Below are 27,858 nucleotides of genomic sequence, written 5' to 3'. Positions count from 1 at the left end.
AATATGCATACAATTTTATTGTCTCGATTTAATACGCATACAATATTATTTTCTCGATTTAATACGCATACAATATTATTTTCTCGATTTAATACGCATACAATTTTATTGTCTCGATTTAATACGCATACAATTTTATTGTCTCGATTTAATACGCATACAATATTATTGTCTCGATTTAATACGCATACAATTTTATTGTCTCGATTTAATACGCATACAATATTATTGTCTCGATTTAATACGCATACAATTTTATTGTCTCGATTTAATACGCATACAATATTATTGTCTCGATTTAATACGCATACAATTTTATTGTCTCGATTTAATACGCATACAATATTATTGTCTCGATTTAATACGCATACAATATTATTGTCTCGATTTAATACGCATACAATTTCATTGTCTCGATTTAATACGCATACAATTTTATTGTCTCGATTTAATACGCATACAATTTTATTGTCTCGATTTAATACGCATACAATATTATTGTCTCGATTTAATACGCATACAATTTCCTTGTCTCGATTTAATACGCATACAATTTTATTGTCTCGATTTAATACGCATACAATATTATTGTCTCGATTTAATACGCATACAATTTTATTGTCTCGATTTAATACGCATACAATTTTATTGTCTGGATTTAATACGCATACAATTTTATTGTCTCGATTTAATACGCATACAATATTATTGTCTCGATTTAATACGCATACAATATTATTGTCTCGATTTAATACGCATACAATTTTATTGTCTCGATTTAATACGCATACAATTTTATTGTCTCGATTTAATACGCATACAATTTTATTGTCTCGATTTAATACGCATACAATATTATTGTCTCGATTTAATACGCATACAATTTCCTTGTCTCGATTTAATACGCATACAATTTTATTGTCTCGATTTAATACGCATACAATTTTATTGTCTCGATTTAATACGCATACAATTTTATTGTCTCGATTTAATACGCATACAATATTATTGTCTCGATTTAATATGCATACAATTTTATTGTCTCGATTTAATACGCATACAATTTTATTGTCCTGATTTAATACGCATACAATATTATTGTCTCGATTTAATACGCATACAATTTTATTGTCTCGATTTAATACGCATACAATTTTATTGTCTCGATTTAATACGCATACAATTTTATTGTCTCGATTTAATACGCATACAATATTATTGTCTCGATTTAATACGCATACAATATTATTGTCTCGATTTAATACGCATACAATTTTATTGTCTCGATTTAATACGCATACAATTTTATTGTCTGGATTTAATACGCATACAATTTTATTGTCTCGATTTAATACGCATACAATATTATTGTCTCGATTTAATACGCATACAATATTATTGTCTCGATTTAATACGCATACAATATTATTGTCTCGATTTAATACGCATACAATTTTATTGTCTCGATTTAATACGCATACAATATTATTGTCTCGATTTAATACGCATACAATATTATTGTCTCGATTTAATACGCATACAATTTTATTGTCTCGATTTAATATGCATACAATTTTATTGTCTCGATTTAATACGCATACAATATTATTTTCTCGATTTAATACGCATACAATATTATTTTCTCGATTTAATACGCATACAATTTTATTGTCTCGATTTAATACGCATACAATTTTATTGTCTCGATTTAATACGCATACAATATTATTGTCTCGATTTAATACGCATACAATTTTATTGTCTCGATTTAATACGCATACAATATTATTGTCTCGATTTAATACGCATACAATTTTATTGTCTCGATTTAATACGCATACAATATTATTGTCTCGATTTAATACGCATACAATTTTATTGTCTCGATTTAATACGCATACAATATTATTGTCTCGATTTAATACGCATACAATTTTATTGTCTCGATTTAATACGCATACAATATTATTGTCTCGATTTAATACGCATACAATATTATTGTCTCGATTTAATACGCATACAATTTCATTGTCTCGATTTAATACGCATACAATTTTATTGTCTCGATTTAATACGCATACAATTTTATTGTCTCGATTTAATACGCATACAATATTATTGTCTCGATTTAATACGCATACAATTTCCTTGTCTCGATTTAATACGCATACAATTTTATTGTCTCGATTTAATACGCATACAATATTATTGTCTCGATTTAATACGCATACAATTTTATTGTCTCGATTTAATACGCATACAATTTTATTGTCTGGATTTAATACGCATACAATTTTATTGTCTCGATTTAATACGCATACAATATTATTGTCTCGATTTAATACGCATACAATATTATTGTCTCGATTTAATACGCATACAATTTTATTGTCTCGATTTAATACGCATACAATTTTATTGTCTCGATTTAATACGCATACAATTTTATTGTCTCGATTTAATACGCATACAATATTATTGTCTCGATTTAATACGCATACAATTTCCTTGTCTCGATTTAATACGCATACAATTTTATTGTCTCGATTTAATACGCATACAATTTTATTGTCTCGATTTAATACGCATACAATTTTATTGTCTCGATTTAATACGCATACAATATTATTGTCTCGATTTAATATGCATACAATTTTATTGTCTCGATTTAATACGCATACAATTTTATTGTCCTGATTTAATACGCATACAATATTATTGTCTCGATTTAATACGCATACAATTTTATTGTCTCGATTTAATACGCATACAATTTTATTGTCTCGATTTAATACGCATACAATTTTATTGTCTCGATTTAATACGCATACAATATTATTGTCTCGATTTAATACGCATACAATATTATTGTCTCGATTTAATACGCATACAATTTTATTGTCTCGATTTAATACGCATACAATTTTATTGTCTGGATTTAATACGCATACAATTTTATTGTCTCGATTTAATACGCATACAATATTATTGTCTCGATTTAATACGCATACAATATTATTGTCTCGATTTAATACGCATACAATATTATTGTCTCGATTTAATACGCATACAATTTTATTGTCTCGATTTAATACGCATACAATATTATTGTCTCGATTTAATACGCATAAAATATTATTGTCTCGATTTAATACGCATACAATTTTATTGTCTCGATTTAATATGCATACAATTTTATTGTCTCGATTTAATACGCATACAATATTATTTTCTCGATTTAATACGCATACAATATTATTTTCTCGATTTAATACGCATACAATTTTATTGTCTCGATTTAATACGCATACAATTTTATTGTCTCGATTTAATACGCATACAATTTTATTGTCTCGATTTAATACGCATACAATATTATTGTCTCGATTTAATACGCATACAATATTATTGTCTCGATTTAATACGCATACAATTTTATTGTCTCGATTTAATACGCATACAATTTTATTGTCTCGATTTAATACGCATACAATTTTATTGTCTCGATTTAATACGCATACAATTTTATTGTCTCGATTTAATACGCATACAATATTATTGTCTCGATTTAATACGCATACAATTTTATTGTCTCGATTTAATACGCATACAATATTATTGTCTCGATTTAATACGCATACAATTTTATTGTCTCGATTTAATACGCATACAATATTATTGTCTCGATTTAATACGCATACAATTTTATTGTCTCGATTTAATACGCATACAATTTTATTGTCTCGATTTAATACGCATACAATTTTATTGTCTCGATTTAATACGCATACAATATTATTGTCTCGATTTAATACGCATACAATATTATTGTCTCGATTTAATACGCATACAATATTATTGTCTCGATTTAATACGCATACAATATTATTGTCTCGATTTAATACGCATACAATATTATTGTCTCGATTTAATACGCATACAATATTATTGTCTCGATTTAATACGCATACAATTTTATTGTCTCGATTTAATACGCATACAATTTTATTGTCTCGATTTAATACGCATACAATTTTATTGTCTCGATTTAATACGCATACAATTTTATTGTCTCGATTTATTACGTATACAATATTATTGTCTCGATTTAATACGCATACAATTTTATTGTCTCGATTTAATACGCATACAATATTATTGTCTCGATTTAATACGCATACAATATTATTGTCTCGATTTAATACGCATACAATTTTATTGTCTCGATTTAATATGCATACAATATTATTGTCTCGATTTAATACGCATACAATTTTATTGTCTCGATTTAATATGCATACAATATTATTGTCTCGATTTAATACGCATACAATTTTATTGTCTCGATTTAATACGCATACAATATTATTGTCTCGATTTAATACGCATACAATTTTATTGTCTCGATTTAATACGCATACAATTTTATTGTCTCGATTTAATACGCATACAATATTATTGTCTCGATTTAATACGCATACAATATTATTGTCTCGATTTAATACGCATACAATATTATTGTCTCGATTTAATACGCATACAATATTATTGTCTCGATTTAATACGCATACAATATTATTGTCTCGATTTAATACGCATACAATATTATTGTCTCGATTTAATACGCATACAATATTATTGTCTCGATTTAATACGCATACAATTTTATTGTCTCGATTTAATACGCATACAATTTTATTGTCTCGATTTAATACGCATACAATTTTATTGTCTCGATTTAATACGCATACAATTTTATTGTCTCGATTTAATACGCATACAATATTATTGTCTCGATTTAATACGCATACAATATTATTGTCTCGATTTAATACGCATACTATTTTATTGTCTCGATTTAATACGCATACAATTTTATTGTCTCGATTTAATACGCATACAATTTTATTGTCTCGATTTAATACGCATACAATTTTATTGTCTCGATTTAATACGCATACAATATTATTGTCTCGATTTAATACGCATACAATTTTATTGTCTCGATTTATTACGTATACAATATTATTGTCTCGATTTAATACGCATACAATATTATTGTCTCGATTTAATACGCATACAATTTTTTTGTCTCGATTTAATACGCATACAATATTATTGTCTCGATTTAATACGCATACAATATTATTGTCTCGATTTAATACGCATACAATTTTATTGTCTCGATTTAATATGCATACAATTTTATTGTCTCGATTTAATACGCATACAATATTATTTTCTCGATTTAATACGCATACAATATTATTTTCTCGATTTAATACGCATACAATTTTATTGTCTCGATTTAATACGCATACAATTTTATTGTCTCGATTTAATACGCATACAATATTATTGTCTCGATTTAATACGCATACAATTTTATTGTCTCGATTTAATACGCATACAATATTATTGTCTCGATTTAATACGCATACAATTTTATTGTCTCGATTTAATACGCATACAATATTATTGTCTCGATTTAATACGCATACAATTTTATTGTCTCGATTTAATACGCATACAATATTATTGTCTCGATTTAATACGCATACAATATTATTGTCTCGATTTAATACGCATACAATTTCATTGTCTCGATTTAATACGCATACAATTTTATTGTCTCGATTTAATACGCATACAATTTTATTGTCTCGATTTAATACGCATACAATATTATTGTCTCGATTTAATACGCATACAATTTCCTTGTCTCGATTTAATACGCATACAATTTTATTGTCTCGATTTAATACGCATACAATATTATTGTCTCGATTTAATACGCATACAATTTTATTGTCTCGATTTAATACGCATACAATTTTATTGTCTGGATTTAATACGCATACAATTTTATTGTCTCGATTTAATACGCATACAATATTATTGTCTCGATTTAATACGCATACAATATTATTGTCTCGATTTAATACGCATACAATTTTATTGTCTCGATTTAATACGCATACAATTTTATTGTCTCGATTTAATACGCATACAATTTTATTGTCTCGATTTAATACGCATACAATATTATTGTCTCGATTTAATACGCATACAATTTCCTTGTCTCGATTTAATACGCATACAATTTTATTGTCTCGATTTAATACGCATACAATTTTATTGTCTCGATTTAATACGCATACAATTTTATTGTCTCGATTTAATACGCATACAATATTATTGTCTCGATTTAATATGCATACAATTTTATTGTCTCGATTTAATACGCATACAATTTTATTGTCCTGATTTAATACGCATACAATATTATTGTCTCGATTTAATACGCATACAATTTTATTGTCTCGATTTAATACGCATACAATTTTATTGTCTCGATTTAATACGCATACAATTTTATTGTCTCGATTTAATACGCATACAATATTATTGTCTCGATTTAATACGCATACAATATTATTGTCTCGATTTAATACGCATACAATTTTATTGTCTCGATTTAATACGCATACAATTTTATTGTCTGGATTTAATACGCATACAATTTTATTGTCTCGATTTAATACGCATACAATATTATTGTCTCGATTTAATACGCATACAATATTATTGTCTCGATTTAATACGCATACAATATTATTGTCTCGATTTAATACGCATACAATTTTATTGTCTCGATTTAATACGCATACAATATTATTGTCTCGATTTAATACGCATACAATATTATTGTCTCGATTTAATACGCATACAATTTTATTGTCTCGATTTAATATGCATACAATTTTATTGTCTCGATTTAATACGCATACAATATTATTTTCTCGATTTAATACGCATACAATATTATTTTCTCGATTTAATACGCATACAATTTTATTGTCTCGATTTAATACGCATACAATTTTATTGTCTCGATTTAATACGCATACAATATTATTGTCTCGATTTAATACGCATACAATTTTATTGTCTCGATTTAATACGCATACAATATTATTGTCTCGATTTAATACGCATACAATTTTATTGTCTCGATTTAATACGCATACAATATTATTGTCTCGATTTAATACGCATACAATTTTATTGTCTCGATTTAATACGCATACAATATTATTGTCTCGATTTAATACGCATACAATTTTATTGTCTCGATTTAATACGCATACAATATTATTGTCTCGATTTAATACGCATACAATATTATTGTCTCGATTTAATACGCATACAATTTCATTGTCTCGATTTAATACGCATACAATTTTATTGTCTCGATTTAATACGCATACAATTTTATTGTCTCGATTTAATACGCATACAATATTATTGTCTCGATTTAATACGCATACAATTTCCTTGTCTCGATTTAATACGCATACAATTTTATTGTCTCGATTTAATACGCATACAATATTATTGTCTCGATTTAATACGCATACAATTTTATTGTCTCGATTTAATACGCATACAATTTTATTGTCTGGATTTAATACGCATACAATTTTATTGTCTCGATTTAATACGCATACAATATTATTGTCTCGATTTAATACGCATACAATATTATTGTCTCGATTTAATACGCATACAATTTTATTGTCTCGATTTAATACGCATACAATTTTATTGTCTCGATTTAATACGCATACAATTTTATTGTCTCGATTTAATACGCATACAATATTATTGTCTCGATTTAATACGCATACAATTTCCTTGTCTCGATTTAATACGCATACAATTTTATTGTCTCGATTTAATACGCATACAATTTTATTGTCTCGATTTAATACGCATACAATTTTATTGTCTCGATTTAATACGCATACAATATTATTGTCTCGATTTAATATGCATACAATTTTATTGTCTCGATTTAATACGCATACAATTTTATTGTCCTGATTTAATACGCATACAATATTATTGTCTCGATTTAATACGCATACAATTTTATTGTCTCGATTTAATACGCATACAATTTTATTGTCTCGATTTAATACGCATACAATTTTATTGTCTCGATTTAATACGCATACAATATTATTGTCTCGATTTAATACGCATACAATATTATTGTCTCGATTTAATACGCATACAATTTTATTGTCTCGATTTAATACGCATACAATTTTATTGTCTGGATTTAATACGCATACAATTTTATTGTCTCGATTTAATACGCATACAATATTATTGTCTCGATTTAATACGCATACAATATTATTGTCTCGATTTAATACGCATACAATATTATTGTCTCGATTTAATACGCATACAATTTTATTGTCTCGATTTAATACGCATACAATATTATTGTCTCGATTTAATACGCATACAATATTATTGTCTCGATTTAATACGCATACAATTTTATTGTCTCGATTTAATATGCATACAATTTTATTGTCTCGATTTAATACGCATACAATATTATTTTCTCGATTTAATACGCATACAATATTATTTTCTCGATTTAATACGCATACAATTTTATTGTCTCGATTTAATACGCATACAATTTTATTGTCTCGATTTAATACGCATACAATATTATTGTCTCGATTTAATACGCATACAATTTTATTGTCTCGATTTAATACGCATACAATATTATTGTCTCGATTTAATACGCATACAATATTATTGTCTCGATTTAATACGCATACAATATTATTGTCTCGATTTAATACGCATACAATTTTATTGTCTCGATTTAATACGCATACAATTTTATTGTCTCGATTTAATACGCATACAATTTTATTGTCTCGATTTAATACGCATACAATATTATTGTCTCGATTTAATACGCATACAATTTCCTTGTATCGATTTAATACGCATACAATTTTATTGTCTCGATTTAATACGCATACAATTTTATTGTCTCGATTTAATACGCATACAATTTTATTGTCTCGATTTAATACGCATACAATATTATTGTCTCGATTTAATATGCATACAATTTTATTGTCTCGATTTAATACGCATACAATTTTATTGTCCTGATTTAATACGCATACAATATTATTGTCTCGATTTAATACGCATACAATTTTATTGTCTCGATTTAATACGCATACAATTTTATTGTCTCGATTTAATACGCATACAATTTTATTGTCTCGATTTAATACGCATACAATATTATTGTCTCGATTTAATACGCATACAATATTATTGTCTCGATTTAATACGCATACAATTTTATTGTCTCGATTTAATACGCATACAATTTTATTGTCTGGATTTAATACGCATACAATTTTATTGTCTCGATTTAATACGCATACAATATTATTGTCTCGATTTAATACGCATACAATATTATTGTCTCGATTTAATACGCATACAATATTATTGTCTCGATTTAATACGCATACAATTTTATTGTCTCGATTTAATACGCATACAATATTATTGTCTCGATTTAATACGCATACAATATTATTGTCTCGATTTAATACGCATACAATTTTATTGTCTCGATTTAATATGCATACAATTTTATTGTCTCGATTTAATACGCATACAATATTATTTTCTCGATTTAATACGCATACAATATTATTTTCTCGATTTAATACGCATACAATTTTATTGTCTCGATTTAATACGCATACAATTTTATTGTCTCGATTTAATACGCATACAATATTATTGTCTCGATTTAATACGCATACAATTTTATGGTCTCGATTTAATACGCATACAATATTATTGTCTCGATTTAATACGCATACAATTTTATTGTCTCGATTTAATACGCATACAATATTATTGTCTCGATTTAATACGCATACAATTTTATTGTCTCGATTTAATACGCATACAATATTATTGTCTCGATTTAATACGCATACAATATTATTGTCTCGATTTAATACGCATACAATTTCATTGTCTCGATTTAATACGCATACAATATTATTGTCTCGATTTAATACGCATACAATTTTATTGTCTCGATTTAATACGCATACAATTTTATTGTCTGGATTTAATACGCATACAATTTTATTGTCTCGATTTAATACGCATACAATATTATTGTCTCGATTTAATACGCATACAATATTATTGTCTCGATTTAATACGCATACAATATTATTGTCTCGATTTAATACGCATACAATTTGATTGTCTCGATTTAATACGCATACAATATTATTGTCTCGATTTAATATGCATACAATTTTATTGTCTCGATTTAATACGCATACAATTTTATTGTCTCGATTTAATACGCATACAATATTATTGTCTCGATTTAATACGCATACAATTTTATTGTCTCGATTTAATACGCATACAATTTTATTGTCTCGATTTAATACGCATACAATTTTATTGTCTCGATTTAATACGCATACAATATTATTGTCTCGATTTAATACGCATACAATATTATTGTCTCGATTTAATACGCATACAATTTTATTGTCTCGATTTAATACGCATACAATTTTTTTGTCTCGATTTAATACGCATACAATATTATTGTCTCGATTTAATACGCATACAATATTATTGTCTCGATTTAATACGCATACAATTTTATTGTCTCGATTTAATATGCATACAATGTTATTGTCTCGATTTAATACGCATACAATATTATTTTCTCGATTTAATACGCATACAATATTATTTTCTCGATTTAATACGCATACAATTTTATTGTCTCGATTTAATACGCATACAATTTTATTGTCTCGATTTAATACGCATACAATATTATTGTCTCGATTTAATACGCATACAATTTTATTGTCTCGATTTAATACGCATACAATATTATTGTCTCGATTTAATACGCATACAATTTTATTGTCTCGATTTAATACGCATACAATATTATTGTCTCGATTTAATACGCATACAATTTTATTGTCTCGATTTAATACGCATACAATATTATTGTCTCGATTTAATACGCATACAATATTATTGTCTCGATTTAATACGCATACAATTTCATTGTCTCGATTTAATACGCATACAATTTTATTGTCTCGATTTAATACGCATACAATTTTATTGTCTCGATTTAATACGCATACAATATTATTGTCTCGATTTAATACGCATACAATTTCCTTGTCTCGATTTAATACGCATACAATTTTATTGTCTCGATTTAATACGCATACAATATTATTGTCTCGATTTAATACGCATACAATTTTATTGTCTCGATTTAATACGCATACAATATTATTGTCTCGATTTAATACGCATACAATTTTATTGTCTCGATTTAATACGCATACAATTTTATTGTCCTGATTTAATACGCATACAATTTTATTGTCTCGATTTAATACGCATACAATTTTATTGTCTCGATTTAATACGCATACAATATTATTGTCTCGATTTAATACGCATACAATTTTATTGTCTCGATTTAATACGCATACAATATTATTGTCTCGATTTAATACGCATACAATTTTATTGTCTCGATTTAATACGCATACAATATTATTGTCTCGATTTAATACGCATACAATTTTATTGTCTCGATTTAATACGCATACAATTTTATTGTCTCGATTTAATACCAGGAAAGATAGGCATTTGTCATTATCGCTCAACACTGGAAAAAAAAATAGGCAAAAATAACAATCTAAAACTCACTTAAAAGGGCTAGAGTCGAACAAAATATTTTATTTATATTTTATTAATTAAAAAAAAAATCAATTAACATTGAATTTATTTTTTACAAACTCTTGATAATGCGTTTTCTTTCTTTTTTTTTTGTTTCAGACGCTCAAAAAATTTGGAGGTATCGACATTTTAGTAAATAATGTTGGTATGAACCCTGCGTTTGGTCCTATTCTTGATGTATGTATCTTTATTTTTTATTGATGTACTAATGTTCAATAGTGATTGGAGGGGTGGGGTTTCTTCTGTTTATATAAAACTAGTGGGGGTACCCGGCGATGCCCGGGTGTTTTGAGTGAATCAAAACTCCGGGGAGCGGGGGGGTAAAATAATAAAAAAAAGTTTTGTTAGGTGAGTATGAAGATCGAACCAAACCCTTGAGGCAAAGTTGGAAATGAAAGTGTGAAAAAAAGACGTACGACGTTAACCACTGGGCCACGGAGACATACAAGAGAAATACGTTTGAATTTATTTATTTAACTACTGACAGGTGGCAGCAATAAAAGTTAACTCTGCTGCTTCTATTTGACCTAATTATTGAGGTTAAATAGAAGTCACGCAGTTAACTTGGGTTTGTTTACCCAAGTTTTTTCCCCAACAGATGTTGGGGAGGGGGAAAGCAGCTCCCCATTTTCCAGATTGATTAGCAATTGTCTGATATGAGTGGACTTTGTCCCCACATTGATCAAAGCTGATTGCTCCTGAACGTTTCCCGGCGCGATGCTGAGACCATTGGTAACTTTGAATTGGTTTCGCTTTTTATAGGAAAAAGCCCAATCAACATGCGAGAAGCCAAAATAGCAATAATTTTGTAAAAGTCGACGCAAATAAATCTATACGCTACACGCATTCTCAAATCCTAGATATTATTATCTAGGGGCTATATAAACAGTTGTAAGCGATCGTAATGACCCCGGGGGCGTGTGCGAGAAAAGCCTTTGCGAGACATACACGAAATGGTCACACATTTTACCTTTTCCATATATAGAAGACAACTTCTAGTCTTCCTCCACTCTATTGATATTTCCATGGAATGTGCTTGACTGAGCTCCAATCTTTGGTTCCTCTTTGTAAGACACTCATATCAAGAACTCCTCTTCCTACCACAGTAAGAGTTCAGAATATTTAATGTTTCTGCTATATAATTTGGTTTCAGAAAGCGTTGGTTATGCCCAATTGAAGGCAGCTCTTATAATGAAATAAATAAGAACACTTTGGAATTGGTTACTACTTTTTGCTACGTAGGAGATATTCTAAATGCTGGAGGTGACTGGGAACTAAGCTTCACTATGATATTCAAGACAAACATATTATTTGGATTCATCAGATTAGTGTTATCATCCTGAGTGATTTTCACAATGTTTTGATTGATAAAACCTTCGACCTTCTTCAGGTGTATCTTGTCAAACTCAGGGAGTGTTTCTGTCAAACTCGAGAATTTGAACAGAATTTTGAACGGAACTCTTTATTTATTTCAATCCTCAGTATGGGCGACCGAAAAATACAATTGCAAATTACTTAGGACTTCTATCCAGTCATGCTTGATGGAACAAGAGCATGCCACCCCCGTGAAGTAAATAAAGGGTTCCATTCAAAATTCCGTCCAAATTCCCAAGTTTGGCAGAAATATTCCAGAGTTCGACAAGGTACACCTGAAGAAGGTCCGAGGTTACATCGACTGAAACGTGAAAATGACACTGAAGATGAGAACAGTAGTCCGATGAATCCAAATAATATGAATAACCAATCCACATCTCAAAAATTCAGAAACGTCAAAGTTGGGTAAAGTTCAGAGAAGCTTTCCCAATCCTAACATTCCCAGCATTCCCAATTATTACCAATAATAGTAAAGTCTATGATAGCTGCGTAAGAAACATGATGTTGTATGGCAGTGAATGGTAGGCCTTCACCCAAGCTTCACTTGTCCAATTTGAAATGATAGGGCAATAATGAGGTTAATATGCAGATCCAGAACAACAAGTCAAACACTCTACTCAAGAAACTTGATGTCCTAATAAGGGTAAACTGTTTTCAATATCGGCATTAGCAGAGAATGGACAACAAAAAGAAAGTTGGAAACGTACCTATAACAAATTAAAAGGTCCTTTTTTATGTGTGAGGTGTTTATACGGGGTCTTGTTTCTCTTCATTGTCACTGTTTTGTCTAGTGGTTGCTATGGAAATAAGCTTCGTTTCATCGAGAAAGAGGACACAAGGAGATGTTCACAGAGAGTTTTCTTCAGGGTCTTATTTGGAAAGAATGAATTCCGAATGACTTCCTTCTTGACTTTTTAATGAAACGAGTCATGCAGATGGAAAAAAAACAGAGGTAAAAGTTTGTTTAGATCATTCTACATTATTGGCTGTCTCATTTCCACAGCTTCCATACAGAGACTGATTTGAAAACCATTGTTTCTCCCAACTCTAAAACGATAATGTCATTCATCCTCATTTAACTGTTTTGTTTGCTGTTTGACCTTTTCCCTCTGTCTTAACTTTGTCACAGATTCTATTTGCAGATTAAGAATATCATGATATGCACTAAATGTGCTCCTTGTTAGAATTCACATTAACTTATATGTCATTGATGTAGGAAACATAAAACGATAAAGTTTCATGTTCTCAAGTATTCTTTTCCAATCTTCTCTTTCATTTCTGTTGACATGATTCCAGTACTCTCAGATATTTATAGATATTGTGGTCATCAAGTGCAATCATCGCTTCTCAGTTGAGCAGTTCTATGCTGTTTTGAGGTTTTCCTTTTTTATCTCTAGTAGTGTAAAACCTTTCTTTATTATGAATTTCTAATTATAAATTGAATAAAAATTTTAATTATCAATTGAATAAAAATTTTAATTATCAATTAAATAAAAAATTTAATTATCAATTGAATAAAAATTTTAATTATCAATTGAATAAAAATTTTAATATCAATTGAATAAAAATTTTAATATCAATTGAATAAAAATTTTAATTATCAATTGAATAAAAAATTTAATTATCCATTGAATAAAAAATTTAATTATCAATTGAATAAAAATTTTAATTATCAATTGAATATAAATTTTAATTATCAATTGAATATAATTTTTAATATCAATTGAATAAAAATTTTAATTATCAATTGAATAAAAATTTTAATTATCAATTGAATAAAAATTTTAATTATCAATTGAATTAATTATCAATTGAATATAAATTTTAATTATCAATTGAATAAAAAATTCTAATTATCAATTGAATAAAAAATTTAATTATCAATTGAATAAAAATTTAATTATCAATTGAATAAAAATTTTAATTATCAATTGAATAAAAATTTTAATTATCAATTGAATAAAAATTCTGCTCATGTTTATCAACTTTTTCATTTTTGCTTTTTGCAAAGAGTTTCAGATCATCAGCATCGTCGCCACCCACCCACCAAGTTCTCACTATGGTAGGAGTGGTGACAACATTGCAATATCAGAGTTATCTGACTAACAGGGCTCTGTTTAAAATCCAGGTGGAGTCAACATCAGAATCCATTATCATCTGGTCGACTTTGCTGTGCATGTTGTATGCAAAGACACGTCATGTTTGCAAGTGGCAACATTATTTATGCATTGTATAGTTGGGTGTATATAGACAGTACCACGGTACCAAAACAACAGATGTCCTATTGTGAGAGAGTGTAAATATGTAGGTGTCTGTGGTCATCTCTAGTGTTCGTGATCGTCTATATAATATTTTATATTTATAAAGCTCCCCTCTTTGGTAGAGCACTCTCGTAAATTATCTTACTCGCTACTTAATTTAGCTGAAATAATGCGAAGCTCGCGATTTGTTTACAAACAAACGTTTGAGCCCTCTACGAGTAGCGGACGAATGTTTATTTAAATAATCGTTCGGACAGGTTAATTTCGGCCACCGATTCCGTAGTCAAGAGGGTAGGACTGCCGACTGTCATCACGACGGTTCTAGGTTCGATCCTCGGCTTGGGAGAGGTGTTAGTCTAGCGGCACTGATGAGTTGTGATACAACGAAACAGGTCTGTATGTCGATGACTAAAATATATTTTATATTTATAAAGCTCCCCTCTTTGGTAGAGCACTCTCGTAAATTATCTTACTTGCTACTTAATTTAGCTGAAATAATGCGAAGCTCGCGATTTGTTTACAAACAAACGTTTGAGCCCTCTACGAGTAGCGGACGAATGTTTATTTAAATAATCGTTCGGACAGGTTAATTTCGGCCACCGATTCCGTAGTCAAGAGGGTAGGACTGCCGACTGTCATCACGACGGTTCTAGGTTCGATCCTCGGCTTGGGAGAGGTGTTAGTCTAGCGGCACTGATGAGTTGTGATACAACGAAACAGGTCTGTATGTCGATGACTAAAATATATTTTATATTTATAAAGCTCCCCTCTTTGGTAGAGCACTCTCGTAAATTATCTTACTCGCTACTAAATTTAGCTGAAATAATGCGAAGCTCGCGATTTGTTTACAAACAAACGTTTGAGCCCTCTACGAGTAGCGGACGAATGTTTATTTAAATAATCGTTCGGACAGGTTAATTTCGGCCACCGATTCCGTAGTCAAGAGGGTAGGACTGCCGACTGTCATCACGACGGTTCTAGGTTCGATCCTCGGCTTGGGAGAGGTGTTAGTCTAGCGGCACTGATGAGTTGTGATACAACGAAACAGGTCTGTATGTCGATGACTAAAATATATTTTATATTTATAATATATATATATATATATATATATATTTATTTATTTATTTACCAGTGGTGAAAAAACCGGACTAGAGTGCTCAATGTGTAGTCAGAGCAGTATATAGGAAATTTATTACTGTGAGTCCAGAATGAGTTTACAAATTGTTTCAGCTAGAGGAAAATCCTCAAAGAGAGGAAAAATCCAACTAGCATCATCAGAATTCATAGATGGACTAAGTTATAAAGTCAAATAAAAATGGAAAAATCGTAGATAAAGGGGAGTTAGAAAAGAAGGGGGAGTGGTGGGGAGAGGACGTTGGAGTTTAAAGTAGTAGGAGTGTATTAAAAAAAGAGAGGGGTTTATAATTAAATATTAATTATGTGTAAATTCTTATATACGTGTTTTTTAACGGTTTAAACTTAAAAGACGCTACTTTTATTGATAACGGCATAAGTAACAGTTAATTTAAAGGATCACCATGGCAACAGGTTGGAGAGTTAATGTTAGTGAAGGAACGGGTTGAAAATGGGGTTTAAAGTAATTTAGCCGGGCGGGGAGAGATTGAAAGATATTTATTGTTTATAAAATGGAAAGAAAAAGAAAAGGAAAAATAAGTTAATGAATTATACTTTACAGGTTTATTTTGATAGTGTAATGATATATATAATTAAATATAATATATATATATAAATAAATTAGCCGGGCAGGTAGAAATTATACGTTACAGGTTTATTTTAATGAAATAAAATAAAATAGGTGAAAGCTTAAGTAAGTAACTTAAATAATAGAAAAAAACATTTTTAATAAGCAACACACAAATACAAGCACACGCATAAATATGTACAGCAAATGCACATACGTAAATGGGGGAAAAGCACATGCGTGATTACACATACATATATATATATATATATATATATATATATATATATATATATATATATATATATATTATATATATATGTATATGTATATATAAACATACATACACAAACACATATATATATATGCACACATACACAGATACGTAAAAATACACGCATATATACATATATAAACATATATGTAAATACACATACATCCAGATGCACACACTTACACATATGTATATATATACATATACATACATACATATATATATATATATATATATATATATATATATATATATATATATATATATATATATATAAATTAGCTGGGAGGGGGGGGAAATTGAAAAATATTTTATAAATAATTTTTAAATTTTCAGGCGTTGTAGTTGAAGGAAAGAGAGAAGGAGAAAAATATAAATTAATGAATTATAAGTTACAAGTTTATTTTACTAATATAGAAATAGGTAAGAATATCAGTAAGTTAATCAAATAATAATAAATTCATAAAATTATTAGGGAGATATTTATAATAAGTGAATAAAACACATACACATAGAAAAACACACACACACACAAATACACATGTAGAAGATACGTACACAAATACAAATATATATAAACACATACATATACACACATGTAGAAGATACGCACACAAATACAAATACATATATATATATATATACATATACACACATATAAATACATACACACACATATACACACACACACACACACACACACACACACACACACATATATATATATATAAATTAGCTGGGCAGGGAGAGATTGAAAAAATTAATTTTTTGTTTTTAATTTATTATTTATAATTTTTTGAATTGTCGGGCGTTAAGTTGAAAGAAAGAAATGGGAAATAGAAGGGTAAATAGGTGAATTATACGTTATAGGTTTATTTAATAAAGTAAAAAAAGTAAGGATATCAGTAAGTTAATTAAATAATAAAAATTAATATAATTATTAATAAAATGTTAATAGTAAGTAGATAACAAAAACACACAAATACATACACATGAAAACATTATTTTTATTTAAAGGTTCTCGCCCCATAGTTTCTTATTGGCTATTTCCATAATTAGGTCTCAATTTCTATTATTTCAATTACGTACTTATCACAATTGGTATCCTTTGACTTGCCTCTCGGTCTATTATCTACTTGTTAACAACTAATCATTTACTTACCTTCTATTTTAATTAATTATTTAATTTACCATCTACATATAACATATATAATACACTTTTCTCTTATATTTACCTCTTACTAATTCTTTCAATAATAATTATCATATTTTTTAACACGAAGCTTATTTACATATATTTCGTATTTGTGTTTGTACATATACTCAAGCACATGCTCCTCCCCCATTGATGTGTGTACATTTTTTACATGTGTCTTCATGTGTATGTATTTGTGTGTTTTTGTTATCTACTTACTATTAACATTTTATTAATAATTATATTAATTTTTATTATTTAATTAACTTACTGATATCCTTACTTTTTTACTTTATTAAATAAACCTATAACGTATAATTCACCTATTTACCCTTCTATTTCCCATTTCTTTCTTTCAACTTAACGCCCGACAATTCAAAAAATTATAAATAATAAATTAAAAACAAAAAATTAATTTTTTCAATCTCTCCCTGCCCAGCTAATTTATATATATATATATATGTGTGTGTGTGTGTGTGTGTGTGTGTGTGTGTATATGTGTGTGTATGTATTTATATGTGTGTATATATATATATGTGTGTATATGTATATATATATATGTATTTGTATTTGTGTGCGTATCTTCTACATGTGTGTATATGTATGTGTTTATATATATTTGTATTTGTGTACGTATCTTCTACATGTGTATTTGTGTGTGTGTGTGTGTTTTTCTGTGTGTATGTGTTTTATTCACTTATTATAAATATCTCCCTAATAATTTTATGAATTTATTATTATTTGATTAACTTACTGATATTCTTACCTATTTCTATATTAGTAAAATAAACTTGTAACTTATAATTCATTAATTTATATTTTTCTCCTTCTCTCTTTCCTTCAACTACAACGCCTGAAAATTTAAAAATTATTTATAAAATATTTTTCAATTCCCCCCCCTCCCAGCTAATTTATATTTATATATATATATATATATGTATGTATGTATATGTATATATATATATATATGTGTGTGTAAGTGTGTGCATCTGGATGTATGTGTATTTACATATATGTTTATATATGTATATATGCGTGTATTTTTACGTATCTGTGTATGTGTGCATATATATATATATGTGTTTGTGTATGTATGTTTATATATACATATACATATATATATAATATATATATATATATATATATATATATATATATATGTATGTATGTATGTGTAATCACGCATGTGCTTTTCCCCCATTTACGTATGTGCATTTGCTGTACATATTTATGCATGTGCTTGTATTTGTGTGTTGCTTATTAAAAATGTTTTTTTCTATTATTTAAGTTACTTACTTAAGCTTTCACCTATTTTATTTTATTTCATTAAAATAAACCTGTAACGTATAATTTCTACCTGCCCGGCTAATTTATTTATATATATATTATATTTAATTATATATATATATCATTACACTATCAAAATAAACCTGTAAAGTATAATTCATTAACTTATTTTACCTTTTCTTTTTCTTTCCATTTTATAAACAATAAATATCTTTCAATCTCTCCCCGCCCGGCTAAATTACTTTAAACCCCATTTTCAACCCGTTCCTTCACTAACATTAACTCTCCAACCTGTTGCCATGGTGATCCTTTAAATTAACTGTTACTTATGCCGTTGTCAACAAAAGTAGCGTCTTTTAAGTTTAAACCGTTAAAAAACACGTATATAAGAATTTACACATAATTAATATTTAATTATAAACCCCTCTCTTTTTTTAATACACTCCTACTACTTTAAACTCCAACGCCCTCTCCCCACCACTCCCCCTTCTTTTCTAACTCCCCTTTATCTACGATTTTTCCATTTTTATTTGACTTTATAACTTAGTCCATCTATGAATTCTGATGATGCTAGTTGGATTTTTCCTCTCTTTGAGGATTTTCCTCTAGCTGAAACAATTTGTAAACTCATTCTGGACTCACAGTAATAAATGTCCTATATATATATATATATATATATATATATATATATATATATATATATTTATGAGTTTGTGATTCTTTAATCCATACATATTTATAACAGTGTCTCTGTGATCATCTATGTAATGTTTGTTGTGGGTGTGTAAGTGTACATAAAAAATTCGGACAATAACAATTTACAAACAGATAGTTTTTTTTTTGTTTTTTTTTTTTAGGAGGAAGAAATTACACTGAGTCCTTGCGGAGACTTATTGTCACTCCAATTCTAGTGAAGACAAATGGTCATTATCAGCAAGAAGTGTTGCAATAACGCAAAATCATTTGCAAAACCCCCCCCCCCAAAAAAAACAACACCATTACAACATTATTATTTGTACTCACTAGGAGTTCTCTACAGGTCAGAGATTACTTACTGACAAAAATTGGTGGTGTTTTCCTGGAGTCTGAGTGACAACAGGTCTCTTCAGATTTCCAGTACTCTCTACCTTTTTCGATAATCTTTGCAAATGATTTTGCGTTATTGCAACACTTCTTGCTGATAATGATCATTTGTCTTCACTAGAATTTGAATGACAATAAGCCTCCCCATGGACTCAGTCCTCTTTGCACTCAACCAGTGGAGGTCTAGCTAGTGCTTCCTTTCCTCGGTCTTTCCATCCTCCTTGACCCTCCACGACTTTGGATGCAGAGTCAGGCTCCTTTGCAAAAAAAGATTAAATTTATAAATCTTATGAAGTCTGAAAATTTACCCCCGCCCTTTTTTTTTGCTGGTTGTTTGCAAATGATGCCGACCTGCTTTATTAACGAGTCACAACTTATCAAGGTCAAATTGAAAGTTGCATTATGATGAGATATCAAAGCAACAAATTTTTTTTTTTTTTTTTTTTTTTTTACAAGGTGGTCACCACTTATCAAGGCCCGGAAGCCACTCATGGATAAGGGTTATTGTAAGTACAGTATATTAGTGTGGATATTTTAGAGTGTCTACTTAAGGGGGCGGTTCATCAGGAATTTGTTTACGTTGGACTTGAAGACATCCAAGTTGTAGTCAGGAGGGAAGCAGGCAGACGGAACAGAGTTCTACAGGCGTGCAGTTCTAAGAAAGAAGCTTTGTTCATGGAATCTACGTTTTGATTTAGGCATAGATAAAGAGTGGGTGAAGATTTTGACAGTGGATTCAGCTAGACGGGTGTTTTATGTAAAAGATTGGCAAGAGGGGACCAGAGATTGGAGTTCAGACGAGCACCTGCCATGGAAATAATGATAAAACAAAGATAGGCTTACAACGTCTCTTCTGTGGGAGAGAGGTTGCAGGGAAGAGAAAAGGGCATCCCCCACTAAGCCACGAAGTCTATTTTGTACTCTGTCAAGGCAGGATAGGCTGTTTTTAGCAGTTCCTGCCCAGATATGGCAGCAGTATTCCATCCTTGGATGTACTTGGCTTTTATATAGATATAGAATTGCATCAGTAGTGAGATATTTTCTGGAGCGGTAGAAGGATCCCACCATCTTTCCAGCGACCTTGACTTGATGTATGTGTTCCATTTCAGATCAGGAGTGAAGGTCAAGCCCAGAAGCTTGTCAAAACATGGGGCTTCTCCTAGACGAGAGCCATTCATTTCAATTGATGCCAGATGGGGATCAGAGCATTGATGATGTAAAAATAGGAGTTTGGTTTTAGATGCATTAAAGGTAACCAGCCACGTCTTCCCCCACTGAACCACTCATTCGAGATCAGAGGAGAGAGAATCAGAGAGAGCTTTGTCATTTACAGCCTTTGATGTATTGCTGTAGATGGTCGTGTCATCAGCATAGATGTCAATGAATGATTTAAGTATGTGTTTAGGGAGATCATTGATGGAGATCAGGAAGAGAGTTGGACCCAGGATGGACCCTTGAGGGACTCCAGCATTAATACTGCAGGCCTCTGATTTTTGTCCATCAACCACTACTCTTATGAGCCTATCAGAGAGAAATGATTTAATGATAGAGAGAATATTTCCAGTTATACCGTAGCTGGAGATCTTGTGAAGTAGGCCTTTATGCCATACCTTGTCGAAGGCCTTTGATATGTCAAAAGCAATTGCCCTAGAAAGGAAGCCTTTGTCAAGAGATTCACTAATCCTATGAGATATAACCGTTAGCACATCTGCAGTAGATCTTGCACGGAAATCAATATTGCACGGAAACCATATTGCGTGTCACTAAGAAGGTTATTTCTGCTGAGGTGGTTGACTATTTCTCTATTTAATATGGATTCCAGCAACTTACTCATGACACATAGGAGACTTATTAGTCTGTACTGAGAGGGAGATGACTTATCACCTGAATTCCTAAATACAGAGCATACTGATGAGGTTTTCCAGGGTGTCGGAAAGCACTTCTCCTTAAGGCAACGCTTAAACAGTTTCGTAAGTATGGGAGCAAGTTCTGGTTGAAGCTTTTTTAACACTATAATTGGGATGCCGTCAGGGCCAGTAGCTTTACTGGAATCAAGGTTACGTGTCAAACAAGCTGGAATAAAAGAAGCAGAAAACTGATCAGACAATTCTGAAGAAAAGACTGAGACTAGCAACATCATGTCTATAAGAAAGGTTGAAGAGAAGAAAGGGTGAGGCCAATCAGATTGTATGCACCCAACTGTGTTTACAATATATATATATATATATATAATAAATGATCAAAGTCTATATTCCAAATTTCAAGATGTTGTTCATCTTACCGTTTATTTTTTTAACTATGTTGAAATGTTTCATGGTGTAACTAAAAGAAAACGTAATTGCAACTTCAATTTCAATTCTGATTTTCGGAATTTGTAATCATGCTTATATTCCTTTACTTGCTTTTAAAAGTTAATGAGTTTCTTTTTTTTCTGGTGAGTTAAGGTTGGAATAAATTAAAAAATGGACATAATAATTACATGAATGATTCTGCGCTACGAAACAGGTGCTGTCAAGAATTGAACATTTTAACATGCTTAAAGAAATAAGCAGTAAGATGGTTAACATCTTTAAATTTGGAATATAAACGTTTTAGCAATTATTTGTATATGCTCTGTAGTTACGTTGAGCTTCATAAATTAAAGGATTGGTATGAATAAAAAGTGAAATATAATTAAAATAAACATATTTCTCCCACACGTACATATTGTTTGTTTACGGTAAAACCTTGTATTTCCTTTCTTCTTTAACAACGATCCTTTTCTACAAATTATTACGATTCACTCTTAGCGGCACCTCCCCAGATGTGACAGCAATACACCATATTAAGGCATATATGACTCATTTTCCATTCCAGAAAGTTGAACAGAAAATTATGTTTTTGTTCATTTATTTTCTATTTCAGTTTAAAATTTGTAATTTTATTTGTTTTTATTTACTTGTATTTTTTGTTTATCTTTTTTTCATCTAGACAACTGAAGACGCCTGGGATAAGGTAGGTAAAACTTTGTTTTCCATTTTCCTTTCAGTCTTGATAATAATGGTTCACTCATACGGAATAATCATGCTGATACACTGATTCCGATTAGATCATCAATGAACCTGCTCAGTATTAAAATGAGTGACCACCATTTGATAATGCTAGGTGTTATACATACTCTGAAGCCTGAAGAGAGACTTGTTGACTTTCAAAGGTTTTATTTAGAGAGAGGTTGTTTGTGGGAGGAGAGACCAATATCTAATTCTAATTGCTTCTTAAATATGTCTTAATGCACAGTCAGTCTCGAGGCAACATTCGCCTCTCTTGCTTCCTGATTCCCACTGACTAGAAACTCTGTACTGTCCCCTGAACGTGTAACATTATTTCCGTCATATCATTCGACACCTGCATTTTTAGTGTGTTTTCTCTAAGGAGTAACTCCTTTACCACGCTGCTTCAATCACACCAGCAGCAACTGGGTTTATTTCAGTTTGCCAAAATTTATGCTAGTTAACATAATCTTTACTTACTGGCATAGGGTCCCAATATATAACTTCAGCAATGATAATTTATGTGATGTATGCCAATCTAATTGTGCAAATTATCCCCAACAACATTTTTTCTTCTCTTAGACATCGACATTATGAATTTATAAAATTATACATTTTTAATTAAAAAATGTATAAAATAATGCAATTTTAATTAAAATATTTATAAATTAATATCTTTATAATTAAAAAAAAAAAATGCAGCAGATTACACAGAAGTTTAGTTCTTAATGTAAGGAAAATTCAGCTCCCAAAAAAGAGGCCTACTGGATTGGTTCGAAAACTAAAATAAAAGATCCTGAGTATGACGTTAAAAGGCAGTGGTGAAGCCCCTTTTGAGTTTTGGGAAATGTGGAGTTATCCCCCTTAGTTACTATTGCTCCCAGGTTTACTGTGACCCAGACTGGTAATATCTGTTAGGGCATCTGGTGCTACAAGATCAGGTTGTCTGAAGATATTGGCTTCCTGACTCAAAAAATGTACCAAACTTTGATGCTATTGTTTTTGATCATTTTACTTTGCAGAACTCAATCATGTTCTGCAAAAACAAAAATATTTTTCTTTGTACAAAATACTAAAACTTAACACCATGAATAAATATTTGAAGATATAAAGAACTTGAAGAATAAAACCTTTTTCCAAAATTATTGAATTCAGCATTAAATAACACGAAAGGGTCGATATGCTATCCATCTCCATTGTTTTAAAATCAATACTTTCTTCTTTTTTTTTAATTTAGATATTTGAAACTAATGTTAAAGTTCCATTCCTATTAACGAAGGATGTGGCACCTTTGATAGAAGAACGTGGGTGAGTCATAATATTTTTACGTCTTTGTGAATGAGTGTTTGTGTGCATCTGCTATGCACAGGCCATGATTATCCGCTCAGTGCATTTATTTGTTAATGTCAATCATTTATGTTAGCTGGAAGATGCTGGAAATAATGACTAAGCATCAAAATGAGATGATGCTATCAAACAGGAAAAAAATAATAATTTTTTTTTTTCTTTTTTACATGGAGTTCACCACTTATCAAGGCGCAAGGGCTACTCGGGGATAAGGGTTATTGTGTGCACAGTAATCAATGGGATAGTGTAGTAATAGTATTGGAGAATTGATAAAGTATCATTACTTAAGGGGGCGGTTCATCAGGAATTTGTTTGTGTTGGACTTGAAGACATCCAGGTTGAAGTTGGGAGGGAAACAGGCAAGCGGAACAGAGTTTCACAGGCATGCAGTTCTAATAAAACATTTAAAGCAAGAAAAAAATACTTGCAAAAATATGTAAAATTTTATGAAAAACAAACAAAACAACTGTTATATTTTTTGTTTTGTAACATATGAAAAAGTTAAGGTTGATTTAATTTTTTCACATTGTTTGAGAAAACTGAAATTAGTTTAATTATTGTTTTTACGTTTTTTAAGCTGTGAACAAATGTTTGTGAATGTTTTTTACACAGACCGTGATTATCCATTTGTTGTATTTTTATGAATTTGTTGTGTCAATTGGTCTCAATTGATTTTTCTACATTATTGATCATGTCTTGTTTGCATGGCTTCCCAAGAGAGACTGAAAAAATTAAGAACCTTAGTTTTCTCTCCTTAAAAACATGACATCAGTTGCCCTCATTTGACTTTTGCTTCTGATTGTCACCCATCATTTAACTTTGAAAACGATTCTGTTTTACAAATCTGTTTTATCAGGCACTCAGTGTAATCCTTGTCAAAATTCATACTAACTTAATCACTGATGACATAGTCCCTAAATGTAACAAAACCTCATTCACTGAACAGAAAAGTATACATTAATAGTTCCAAATACAATTAAAAAAAATGACTTACCAGGGCAAACAATTCATAGGGAGATGCATGGGTGTTGTGAAAGTAAACTTACTTCGATAATATACATGCTTTGATAATATACATGCTTTGATAATATACATGCTTTGATAATATACATGCTTTGATAATATACATGCTTCGATAATATCTGGAAACAATAGTTGTGGTCAATAAAAAGGACATCTAGCGAGAAATGCGTCAAAATCATAAAAACCATGCTAATATAAGCATCAATTGGATAGATCCTTGTTCTAAATCTCTGATATGCGTAGAATGAATCTTTCTGTATAGAAGAGTGCATTTTTATGGTTGGCAAGTAATAATTCAAAGACAATAATTTGGATCTGGTTCAAGATAAATAATCTTAAATATTCTAAGCCAATAAGTTTAATTGTGTCATCATTTGTATAGTGCTCAACGTGAACAGGCATTATGAACGAGTCTGTGTTCATTGCACGGGCTGTGATATCATTGTGCCAGTCTAAAATTGTTACTCATTTTTGATGCCAGTCACAGTGTCAGTTAGTGCTCCAACACTGAGGACATTGCCAAGGCTGCAGCAAACATGTGCTCTCTCTCTACTGTGCTAAAAAATTACTCACACTTCAGGGTATCCTATACCTCTACAGGGTATCCTATACCTCTACAAAGCTACCATTCGTTCATGCGTAAAGTATTGTTGTCATATCTGAGCTGGAGCATCTACCACTAGTTTCTCACTCTTAGACAGAATCAAAAACAGAGTCTCAAATCTAACAGGTACCACACTATCAACCGAGTTCCAACCTCTGTCCCATCGCTGCAATGTTGCATCCCTGTGTCTGTTTTACAAGTATTTTAATGGAATGCTATGATGAACTCTTTGCACTTATGTCCCACTAACATCCTAATCAACCCAACAAACAGCAAAATCCCACTCCTTCACTTGATGCTGAAAAGTCTACTCTAATAGTTTCTTCCTTTGGACTTAAAAAATGTTGTTTTTATTACATTTTCACCCCAAAGAAGGCACAGTGTCACTTTGGTGTAGGGGGCTACTAAGTTTCCTTCAATAATTACAAGAAACCTTCTCTACCACCAATAGCAATGGCCAACGACTCTTTATCTGAGAGTACATCTTTCAAACTCCTTGGCCTAATGTTCACAGGAAACATGAGTTGGAACAATTACATTGAAAGCATTGCCAGGGCTGCTGCAAAGAAGGTAGGCTCTCTCTACCGTGCTAGAAAACTACTAACACCCGAAAGTATCCTGTACCTCTATAAGGCCACCATTCGCCCATGTATGGAGTATTGCTGTCATATTTGGGCTGGTGCATCTGCTATTAGTCTCTTGCTCCTAGACAAGGTTCAAAAGAGAGTCACCAATCTGATAGGCCCTGAATTGGCATCTAAGCTTCAGCCTCTGTCCCATCGACGAAATGTTGCATCCCTCTGCCTGTTCTACAAGTATTTTAATGGTGAATGCTCTGATGAACTGCAAGCACTTGTGCTCCCACGACATAAACACCCTCGACAAACCCGACAGGCAGCTAAATCTCACCCCCACACAGTAGAGATCCCTAGATGTAAAAGATATTTCTACTCCAGTAGTTTCTTCCCCAAAACCGCTAGACTTTGGAATTCCATTCCAGGTCCCTGCTTCCCCAACT

General features: G+C 30.4%; 1 protein-coding gene across 3 annotated transcripts in view; it reads left to right on the top strand.

The window, feature by feature from the left end:
- The window catches only part of LOC145268770 (dehydrogenase/reductase SDR family member 4-like), a 69,101-nt gene that overhangs the window by 27,109 nt on the left and 14,134 nt on the right, over positions 1-27,858 (top strand). For all 3 annotated transcript variants that reach the window (XM_080124374.1, XM_080124375.1, XM_080124373.1), the window contains exons 3-5: positions 11,761-11,838; positions 23,808-23,831; positions 25,104-25,174. In XM_080124374.1, the coding sequence (XP_079980500.1) occupies positions 11,761-11,838; positions 23,808-23,831; positions 25,104-25,174 (173 nt within the window). The remainder of the gene's footprint in view (positions 1-11,760; positions 11,839-23,807; positions 23,832-25,103; positions 25,175-27,858) is intronic.

Source organism: Euprymna scolopes, chromosome 44, assembly GCF_053919585.1.
Source record: "Euprymna scolopes isolate OS-2025 chromosome 44, ASM5391958v1, whole genome shotgun sequence".
Taxonomy (NCBI): Eukaryota; Metazoa; Mollusca; class Cephalopoda; order Sepiida; family Sepiolidae; genus Euprymna; species Euprymna scolopes.
This window is presented reverse-complemented; position numbering and strand designations above follow the sequence as displayed.